Below are 11,707 nucleotides of genomic sequence, written 5' to 3' on the forward strand. Positions count from 1 at the left end.
AGCCTCCGTGGTCAAGTGTTTAGAGCGTTGGACACACAATCTGAAGGTCCAGGTTCGATTCCCGATAGGCACATTGTCGAAATCACTTTCGACTGTCCTTTGTATGCTCCATACCCCCTCCGGTTGATTGAGGAGAGGCCTGTACCCAGTAGCAACTTCTAGGCTGTTTTTGCAAAACTTTTTGTACTTTTTGCTTTTTTTTTGTACTTTTTTCGTTATTTTTTTGTTTTTGTATATCGCCAAGTTACGTAAGCTATAATGATGTTGACCGGTCACCACCGGGTTGGTTGACCATTCGAAGATCTACCCGGGTGTGGATGGTTTGTTGCTCAGGTTGCAATGAACAACGGAAATTACCCGGTGCCAACTTTTTGCATACGCAGATTATGCCGATGTTTTGGTCACTTAGGGTGGTACCTATTAATAAACCAATCTTAGCTTCGAGACTGCCCTCAAGATCATGTCAATGTGACAGCAGTTCTTATATAAAAACAGGGATTTGAGCATGATCTTGAGAGCAGTCTCAGCTGAGATTCGTTTATTAATACCACCCTTAGAGTATCTATACGGTCACCTTGAACGTCCCTAATTATTGGACATTCTGGATGTTGCTAACAATATGTATACCTTGATTGTCACTATTTGCTTCTAACCGTACCTAGATAGTTTTCTTTTTTGTTATTGTGTCTAATTAATTACTTGTGGCTCTGCCCACGCCATTGGGGATTGCGGGCATGCGTTTATGTAGGCATCTATTATAACCTTCCGCTTTGCCTATCAACGTAATCGCTCCCTGCTATAGCAAGCCGGCCTGTGTTTTTCTATTACATGGTTAGCTGAACGCTTTTGGTGTGAATATCCACTAGGTAGGTACCTAGCAAAGTATCTCTCTGTTTAGTTCGTATCATCATCATAATCATCAATTTAAGAGCCACGCTCTTGTCGGTGCAGCATTTTCCATTCCAGTCTATCAAAGGCCAATTCCTTGACTTCCCTATAAGACACGACGAATTTATTAAAAACATCATCTGTAGAAGGAAAGAGAGGAAGGGGAAGACCAAGAAGAGCTTACATGGAACAGATTAAAGATAAGGTTAGTTCGTATTATTGCATAATTATTTTACCAACAATATCACAACCCGAATACCTCATATAATAAAAATCGCTTTCTAACAAACACTATACAGTGCTATCTAACCCCGTGCGTGCGAGAGAGACAGGGTTATAAACTTATACTAAAGCTAAAGTGATACGCGACGGGGCGAGGCAAAATTCATTCTTATCAGTTCGAGGCGGAGAATGTCCTACAATTTGGCTGTATGGCTTAAGTCTTTTGCCTGCCTTAGTGTAAAAAAACATCCAATTGTCAAATTGACAATCAGCTGTTCGCTGTCGATTTCCAAATTCTAACCTCAATCTAGCGGATTACACGAAAATATAACAAAATATTTGATTTTCTGTGTTAAAAAGAATTTATTTTATACAATGCGATACGTGTCACAGTTGTTCCAGCCTATAATATCAATACCAAAAAATGCTAATATCAAAAACACGGAAATTACCTGCAAAAGTCAGAAGGTAAGAGTGAATAATTCTTATTTACTTTTATTTTTTACTCAAAATCTTTGCTTCTTTCGTTGTTATAACATTTAAAGGCTCCTCCAGTTGGCTCGTAGGTTACGGCTCACAACCTATCACGTTTGTCTAGTACAAAAGTGTCCGTGGTCTAGTGATTGTGCATTTCGGTTCGTAGTAGGGAAGTATCACCAAAAATACTTTGTAATCCCACGTTAAGATCACGCCTATATCCTGTTGGGGTAGGCAGAGACCACGGAATTCCACTCACTGCGATCCTGACGCGCCCTCTCGCTTCTTTCGATCTCATCAAGACATGCATGCTCACCGGTATAGAGTATTCTAGACCTGACCTTTCTTATATTATTAACAATGTTTTTTAGGTTGATGAGGTTGGAAATCCACCTCACAACCCACACGTTAGAAGAGAGAGATAGAGAATGTTTTTTACTTACAATTCTAGCTCCTGTTAGAATGTGGCCTGGTACGACCCACAGCGGCGGGTCTCTTCACGTTGCTGCCACTGGCGAGACGAGCCCTGGATAAGTTGGAGGCTTTAGTACAGAAACATATAGGTAAGGTAAAGTTCACATAAGGTAAGGGGATTGTCTTTGGGTGCACTCCCATAGTGCATACAGGCATAATCGCCGGTTGGTGTCACAACATATTTAGATTTAATTGTCTTAAGGGGCCTCTACGTGATGGCTTCGGCCCCATGCACGCGTCCAGGACTCCATAGGCCCGAGATATGGAAACGACATACAAATAATAATAATAATATAATTTTGATGTATAAAATAATAATAACAAAATATTTAATTGAAGTAACTGTGTCTCTGTTTTTCTTTTTTCCTTTGCTGTTCCATTAAACCACTGCACCGATTTATATGAAATTGCACAGACTCCTCTGCCAGCCCTGTGAAAAACAAGAAAATATTAGGATTATACTCCATACCCCCTCCGGTTGATAGGGGAGGCCTGTGCCCAGCAGTGGGACGTATATAGGCTATTTATGTATCATAATCATAATCATATCATTTAATGCGTTCCACATGGTAGGAGGTTGGTAATATAAGGTATGTAACACATATGGACCCGGATTGGGCACAGCAATTTAAAGAGAGTTGTATGCTAGAAAGATGATTCTAAAATTCCGTGGCATTCTTCTTCCATTGTGTGGGGTGTGAGGTGGAGTACAACCCACAATGGAGTACAGTCATGAGCAATATCATGTACCCACTGTAGAAAAAAATAATAAAAAAATTATTAAATTAATAAAAAAAATAATGTGACATGGTTTGAAAGTGTATACATATTAGTACTTGTGACTGCACAACCCTAGCATTAGCATATTTTCTAAACTATCTGCCATTATATTCCAGAGAGCACGGGTGCCCAGCGCATATCGTTTCCGGCCCTGGCGTCGGAGTCGTTGTGGGAGAGATCAGGTCGCCTGGCTGGTGGGGGGCCCGAGCTGATGACGGTGAAGGATAGACACGACAAGAAGTATTTACTCGCACCGGTCAGTTCATATACAACAGATGGCGCCACCATTCAATAATGCAGTCCTAAAACGCGCTAACGAAGTTTTCACAGCGTGACGCATATTATACAACTTCCAACGTAACACCGTTGGATCCATGGTATAAGAAAACCAGATATGCTCAAAACTGACAGCTAGCATTTCAAGGTTAGCCCAGCTGACGTCATCCGACCCAGCGTTGCCATTTCGTAAAAAATAAATTACCCACGTCCAATGTTTTTATATTTGCTTTTCAAGGAAATTTCGTACTTTCAGTAAAATATTTACGTCCACTTTTAATGATTTTTGTATAAAGTAATGAAATACGTTAGTTAGTAATTCACTTAATTTTCAATAATATAATTTACGTCTTTGGAATGTTGGAGATACCAATTTAATGGTAACACTTACGTCATTAATGGGCTAGCAATGGCGGCTTGTCATAGGATTGAGCATACCTGATTTAGTTATACCATGATTGATATATGTATACTCTGAACCGGCGTGCGTGTATAAAGCGATTGATGAATGTGAAGGAAGGAAGACAAGTGTGTCAGGATCGAAGCAAATGGAATTCTATAGTCTCTGCTTACCCCGGTGGGAAATAGGCGTGAGTTTATGTGTGTATGTATGGTACACTGTAAGTAATATTAAGACTAGTTTCTAATAAAAAAAAAAATAATAATCGGTTCTCCAGGCTTCAGGCATTGCCTAGTTTGGGGAACCCTGTACAACTCCTATAAAATATTTAGAATATAAGCACATTTTTAAGTAACCAAATATTATTATTATTATTTGTATGTCGTTTCCGTATCTCGGGCCTACGGAGTCCCGGACTTTTGGAAGTCGTGCAGGGGGCCGAAGCCAACACGTAGAGGCCCCTTAAGACAATTTACTCTAAATGTGATGTGACACCAACCGGCGATTATCCCTGTATGCACTATGGGAGTGCACCCAAAGACAATCCCCGGTTCGTATAGGACTATTGCAGATAACGGCCTCCGTGGTCCAGTGGTTGAGCGTTTTCATAATCCGGAGGTCCTGTAGTTTGGTTAGGACATTACAGGCTGATCACCTGATTGTCCAAAAAGTAAAAAGATCCGTGCTAAAAGACACGTTAAGCCGTTGGTCCCGGTGATTACTTACTGATGTAAGTACGTAGTCGTTACATGAGTCATGTCAGGGGCCTATGGCGGCTCAGTAATAACCCTGACACCAGGGTTGATGGGGTTGGTAATTCACCTCACGATCCACACAATAGAAGAAGAATTGCAGATTATGGGAACAAAGGGAACTGGTCCGATAGAGCGAAGTGGAAGAGAAGTACGAAGAAGGCAGACCCCACCATCAGATGGGAATAATAAATGCCAAGGAGAGAGAGAGAGAGGGAACAAAGGGAACTGGGCTATTGGGTTGGGGGTTAGTGGACCGGGATACTGGGGCTATGGGACTATGGCGCCTGCTCGACCAATGTTAATAACAAAGATACAATTATTATTATTTGCATTTCAGACACATGAGGAGTCCATAGCAGATCTTCTGGCTGATGTCGGGCCCTTGTCATACAAGCAGCTCCCACTGCTACTGTACCAGGTACACGCATTAACTACTTGGTCGGACATAATGGTGAGCGCTGAAAGGCCATTTCGAAAAGTTTTTTTTTCGCTTTCTTGTCCGTCCGTCAACCCTTTCAACCCCTTTTTCGTTTTTATATATATGTCGTAGCAGAGGGGGGTGTCGTAACATCATCATCAGAATGGAGGGTGGGCGTTAGAAGACAATAATGGCCGTCATCAGTATCACAATCATTTTATTTACTTCCACATAGTTTTTGTATCACGATTAAATAAAGTCACAGCATAAGGTACACACTCACGGCAACGTCACGGTATTCGTAACGGTTACACAGTCTCTCGTTATCTAGTGCGCATAAGGACGTTAGCGCGAAGGGGCTACTCGCCCTCTACTTGCCCTCCACCACCCATGGTTCCTATATTCGGACCGAATCATCGGGACATGTGAACGTACTTGCTAGGTACTCTTTTCCGATCACACTTTCTTGACGTCCCTACAAGTTATAGGTGAGCGACTATAGCACTCCACGTTCCGATCGTAATTATTCGACACGTCCGCTCAAGACGATGGTTCGCGGTAGACTGCCCGACTAGAACGGCAGTGCACGTCCGCTCGACACGACGACTCTGTAGTGACTCTCCGACTTCACGCAGCTCTGGCCGTACGCCACCTTTCGTCGGAGCGTTGCAACTTCATAACGGAAGTGATGTAACTTCATTTTATTTTCCGATTTGATCAATTTCTCTTCTTAATTCATAACTAACGCCGACATATATATATTTTTTAATAATGAATTAAGTTACTGTAGATAAACTTGTTGAAGGTCAATTTGTCATTTTTGAATCTACGTCATTTCACAAGCTGTTATGGCTGAGGACAATAAATTACAAGAAACTGCAACAGCAACACATCTTTTAAATCATTTTTTTTTTGTTTTGGTTTTCCCCGAAGGGTAAGGCAAAGGGTACTATGCCCATACAGCCATGTCTGACGTATTTTTTTTCTTGATGATTAATGAAATGATGAAAGGTGATGATGATGAAACCTAAGCCCCCACCCTCGGAGTAGACTCCTACTCCGAACCCCAAACGAATTAACTCAAAAGTCCGCATAAACTTTTGAGTTATGAAGTGGCTTCCTGCCACGAAGCGAAAATAGGCAGATAGATACACTTTGTTCATTGAATACTCCAATATAATAACACTCGCGAATGTCTTCCGACTAACTTAATGCGATCATTAACCACAAAACACCACTTCGTATTAATTATTTAGATTACTCAATGAAGAAAGCAACTGTCCCGTTCCCGTTTCCCGCCGAAAAGACTCTTTTAAATCAATTTAGGTATAAAATCATACAGAGTATTAGTGACACCGTAACGAAAACTTTGAGAAATTCAAACCATGATTCTGAGTTGCTATCAAGTGGAATTTTCCGTTGAAACTGAAAATCATTAAAAAAAAAACATAATTTTCCAACAGGAAATTCCACATGATATTATACTCGCCCCTCCTCCGTGCCGTGCACATGCTTAATGCACTCCTTGCATCAGCACCAGAGTGTGATCTGTTTGTGAGTGAGTGGACGTATGTGTGTCGCGAGTGTCTGAGGTTCTGCGAGAAGATGAATGATGTGTGAAAATTAAATATGTTTTTATATTGTTTAAACTTAAGTTTCATATGTTTTTTATTATACTGTTTATATTTAAAGTTTCACGGCGCATTGGCGCTTCTGCACTGTAAGTCGCGAAATGTAATACTCAGAATCACGATCCCCCTCAGTATTCGATACGATGTCACTAACATCCTGTATTTTATACCAAATTAATTGATTTAAAAGATGTGTTGCTATTGAAGTTTCTTGACATATCTTCTAGTATAATAAAATCAACTTAATCTTTCCAGATAGGCAACAAATATCGCGATGAACATCGGCCGAAGCACGGACTGTTACGTGCGCGGGAGTTCCGCATGTTGGACGCGTACGGCGCGCACGCAGCCGCGGACTGCGCACGAGAGCAGTACGAGCGAGTTACCGGAGCTTACAGGAGGCTATTTGATGAGCTGCAACTGAATGTACACCGAGGTGGGTGTTATACTAGATGAAAGCTAGGTGAAGAGTTATTCGCCCAATAGTGATGATTCGTCCCGACAGTGATTCGCCCCATCCATGATTTGCCCCATCCACGATTCGTCCCATTCAAGATTCGTCCCATTCAAGATTCGTCCCATTCAAGATTCGTCCCATTCATGATTCGTCCCATCCATGACTTATCCCATTTACGATGCGTTCCATTCATGATTCGTCCCATTCATTATTCGGCCCATTCATGTTTCGTCCCATTCAAGATTCGTCCCATTCATGATTCGTCCCATCCATGATTCATCCCATTTACGATGCGTCCCATTCACGATTCGTCTCCATGATTCGTCCCATTCATTATTCGGCCCATTCATGTTTCGTCCCATTCAAGATTCGTCCCATTCATGTTTCGTCCCATTCATGTTTCGTCCCATTCATGTTTCGTCCCATTCATGTTTCGTCCCATCCATGTTTCGTTCCATTCAAGATTCGTCCCATCCATAATTCGTCCCATTGATGATTCGTCCCAGTCATGACTCGTCCCATCTTTAATTCGTCCCAGTCATGACTCATCCCATTTATGATTCGTCCTATTTATGATTCGCCCCTGTCATGACTCGTACCATCTTTGATTCGCCCCATTCACGTTGCGTCTCATCCGCGATTCGTCCCATTCTAGATTCGTCCCACCCAAGATTCGTCCCATCCATAAATCGTCCCATTCATGATTCGTCCCAGTCATGACTCGTCCCATCTTTAATTCGTCCCAGTCATGACTCATCCCATTTATGATTCGTCCTATTTATGATTCGTCCCAGTCATGACTCGTACCATCTTTGATTCGTCCCATTCATGTTTCGTCACATTCATGTTTCGTCCCATTCATGTTTCGTCCCATCCATGTTTCGTTCCATTCAAGATTCGTCCCATTCATGATTCGCCCCATCCATGATTCGTTCCGTTCATGACTCGTCCCATTATCCATGATTCATCTTATGATAGATGTACCTCGGACTATCCCAATTACATATAATCGTGTGCTTATGTCATTAAAGCGTTTCTTTTGTGCTGAGGTTTTTCTTGAAGCTTCTTGTCCCCAGCTATACAGGCTGTGAGAAGCTGCAGTAGTTTGTGGCGGATGAGACGTTCGTTATGGTCAAAATTAATGATTCAAAGTGTAACTTTCTTACCTAATAAACATATTTTTGAATTTGAATGATCTGCAATATTCCAGTGGAAGCACCAACAGGCGAGATGGGCGGGTCTCTGTCTCACGAGTGGCAGTGCGTGGCGGGCGCGGGCGAGGACGCGGTGGACGTGTGTCTGTCCTGCTCGCACGCGCGGCTGGCGGATCCCTCCGAGAGAGACGCGGAGAGACGGTGTCAGTGCGGGGGGACGCTGCGGCGGGGAAATAGTGTTGAGGTTAGTTACATGTAAATCATGATTGCTACATTAGTCATTCAATAGTAACTGTACTCAACAGTAACTCAACTATGACCACTTCTCTTAATAAGGCGTCCGAATAAGAGTATGTCTCAACAAAATCTACTTAAATCTAATACGCGCAATTGACTTTAATAAGGTACGTGGCGCTATCACGGCCACTTCGCCCAAAAATAAAAAAGGCCGTTCGGAACCAATGAGGCCGCTTGGCCGCAATATGACCACTAGCCTCAATATGGCCTCATGCTTCCAATAAATCGCAACCCCCATTAAGATTACTTGCCCCAATAAGGCCGATATAGCCACATTGATCTAATTATGTCAGAAGGCCGCATTGACTAAATTTGAATGCTTGGTTCCAATATGGCCGTTTATTACAAATATGGTCTCTTGCTACCAAGGATGCCACTAGGTCTTAATCGTTATCCCCAAAAGGGGCCTTGGCCATAATACGGCCAGTTGCCCTAAATAATGCCCCTTGGTCCTAATAAAGCCTCTTGCGTTACATACGTAACCGCGTTTTAAAAAAACACATTGTGGTGTGATTTTCTCCAACAAAATCAATTAATTTCAATAGAAATCTATTGCGCGGTTTTATTAACAAAAATGACATCCGAAGGGATATTTAAAAAAGGTGCTTACGCGGTTTTGACTATGAGGCGGCGATACAGGCTGTTTGTTTGTATACTCTTTATTGCTTTAAAATACAAAAAAAAAACATGTTTGCTTGTTCGCTGTTCATGTTTGTTGTCTTATAACGCCAGGTGGGCCATACCTTCATCCTGGGAACAAAGTACAGCGAGCCACTGCGAGCTACGTTCACGCCGGCAAGCGGCGCACCGCAGCCTATCGTTATGTCGTGCTACGGGATCGGTATCACTAGGTAAATACACAAATACACATACGAATAAACACGCATTAAGCCCCTTGGCCCTAATAAAGCCACTTTGCTTTAATAAGGCCATTTGGCAATAACAAGCCCCCTTAGTCCCCAGTATAGCCGTTGTGCTCTAATATGGCCGCTATGCCCTAATAAAGCCACTGGCATAAATAAGACGTTTGGTGCCCTAATGCGGCCACTTGACACTAATACGGCCATTTGGCATTAAAAAGCCTCCTTGCATCCCAGTAAAGTCATTTTGCCCTAATATGGCGGCTCGGCCACATTAAGGCCACTTGGCATTATTAAGCCCTCTTGGTCCCTAATAAGGACGCGTTGTCCTAATATGGCCGCTTAACCCGAAACGTCCATTTGGCACCGATATGCCCATTAGCATCCAATATGGGCCCATATCTCCGATAACACTATTATGACTAAATTTATACACAATAAAAATCGTCATCTCTGTATGTTGTGCTACGGGATCGGTATCACTAGGTAATACACAAACACATACGATTAAACGCGCATTAAGGCACAACTACGCGGTTTGGACCTAATAAAGCCACTTGGCTCCAGTTAAGCCACTTTGCACTAACAAGCCTTCTTAGTCCCCAGTGTTGCCGCTTTGCTCTAATATGGCCGCATTTCCATAACAAGCCTCTTTACTCCCCAATATAGCCACTTTGCTCTAATATGGTCGCTACGCTCTAATAAGGCCATTTGGCACAAATAAGCCCCCTTGGCCACAGCAAAGCTGGTTGCCCTAACATGGCCGCTCGACGCTGACAAGCCCTCTTGCCCCCAGTAAAGTCATTTTGCCCTAATATGGCCGCTTGGTCACAATAAGGCCACTTGGTATTATAAAGCCCTCTTGGCCCCCAGTAAAGACGCGTTGTCCTAATATGGCCGCTTAACCCAAAAAGTCCACTTTGCACCGATATGCCCACTAGCATCCAATATGGGCCCTAGTCCCCGATAACACTATTATGACTAAATTTATACATAATAAACACTCCAGTTAAGCCACTTTGCACTAACAAGCCTTCTTAGTCCCCAATATAGCCGCTATGCTCCAATATGGCCGCGGTGTCCTAATAAGGCCACTTACTCCTAATTTAAGCAGCTGGCCCTAATATGGCCGTAGTGTCCTAATAAGGCCACTTACTCCTTAATAAAGAAGCTGTGCCCTAATATGGCCGCAATGCCCTAATAAGGCCACTTACTCCTTAATAAAGAAGCTGTGCCCTAATATGGCCGCAATGCCCTAATAAGGCCACTTACTCCTTAATAAAGAAGCTGTGCCCTAATATGGCCGCAATGCCCTAATAAGGCCACTTACTCCTTAGTAAAGAAGCTGTTCCCTAATATGGCCGCAATGACCTAATAAGGCCTCTCGGCCACAATAAGACTTCTTGACCCCAATAAAGCAGTTAGCCCTAATATGGCTGCGTAGACACAATAAGGCCACTTGGTATTATAAAGCCCTCTTGGCCCCCAGTAAAGACGCGTTGTCCTAATATGGCCGCTTAACCCAAAAAGTCCACTTTGCACCGATATGCCCACTAGCATCCAATATGGGCCCTAGTCTCGATAACACTATTATGACTAAATTTATACATAATAAACACTCCATTTAAGCCACTTTGCACTAACAAGCCTTCTTAGTCCCCAATATAGCCGCTATGCTCCAATATGGCCGCAGTGTCCTAATAAGGCCACTTACTCCTTAATAAAGAAGCTGTGCCCTAATATGGCCGCAATGCCCTAATAAGGTCACTTACTCATTAGTAAAGAAGCTGTTCCCTAATATGGCCGCAATGCCCTAATAAGACCTCTCGGCCACAATAAGACTTCTTGACCCCAATAAAGCAGTTTGCTCTAATATGGCCGCGTAGACACAATAAGGCCACTTGGCTTTAATAAGCACTTTTGGCCTCCAGTAAAGACGCGTTGCCCTAATATGGCCACTTAATCCAAAAAGTCCAGTTGGCACCGATATGCCCACTAGCATCCAATATGGGCCCTAGTCCCCGATAACACTATTATGACTAAATTTATACATAATAAACACTCCAGTTAAGCCACTTTGCACTAACAAGCCTTCTTAGTCCCCAATATAGCCGCTATGCTCTAATATGGCCGCAGTGTCCTAATACGGCCACTTACTCCTAAGTAAAGCAGGTGTGCCCTAATATGGCCGCAGTGTCCTAATAAGGCCACTTACGCCTAAATAAACAGTTGTGCCCTAATATGGCCGCAATGCCCTAATAAGGCCTCTCGGTCCCAATAACACTTCTTGACCCCAATAAAGCAGTTTGCCCTAATAAGGCCACTTGGATTTAATAAGCACTTTTGGCCTCCAGTAAAGACGCGTTGCCCTAATATGGCCGCTTAACCCAAAAAGGCCACTTGGCAGCCATATGCCCACTAGCATCCAATATGGGCCCTTTTCCCCGATAACACTATTATGACTAAATTTATACACAATAAAATCTTCATCTCTTTATGTCGTGCTACGGCATCGGTATCACTAGGTAAACACACATACTAATAAACGCGCATTAAGGCATAACTACGCGGTTTGGACCTAATAAGACCCTTTGGCCATAGTAAAGCCTCTTTGCTTT

The 11,707-nt window shown here is 42.8% G+C and overlaps 1 protein-coding gene across 1 annotated transcript; it reads left to right on the top strand.

The window, feature by feature from the left end:
• The first annotated feature begins 1,392 nt into the window (after nt 1-1,392).
• On the top strand, nt 1,393-9,101 carry LOC126381722 (proline--tRNA ligase-like). The gene is made up of 7 exons (XM_050031173.1): nt 1,393-1,578; nt 2,039-2,150; nt 2,958-3,097; nt 4,610-4,690; nt 6,577-6,757; nt 7,989-8,176; nt 8,962-9,101. The coding sequence occupies exons 1-7, from the start codon at nt 1,486-1,488 to the stop codon at nt 9,082-9,084; spliced, it is 918 nt and encodes a 305-aa protein (XP_049887130.1). The 5' UTR covers nt 1,393-1,485; the 3' UTR covers nt 9,085-9,101.
• Nucleotides 9,102-11,707: the final 2,606 nt, after the last annotated feature.

Source organism: Pectinophora gossypiella, unplaced genomic scaffold (genome assembly GCF_024362695.1).
Source record: "Pectinophora gossypiella unplaced genomic scaffold, ilPecGoss1.1 Pgos_99, whole genome shotgun sequence".
Lineage (NCBI taxonomy): Eukaryota > Metazoa > Arthropoda > Insecta > Lepidoptera > Gelechiidae > Pectinophora > Pectinophora gossypiella.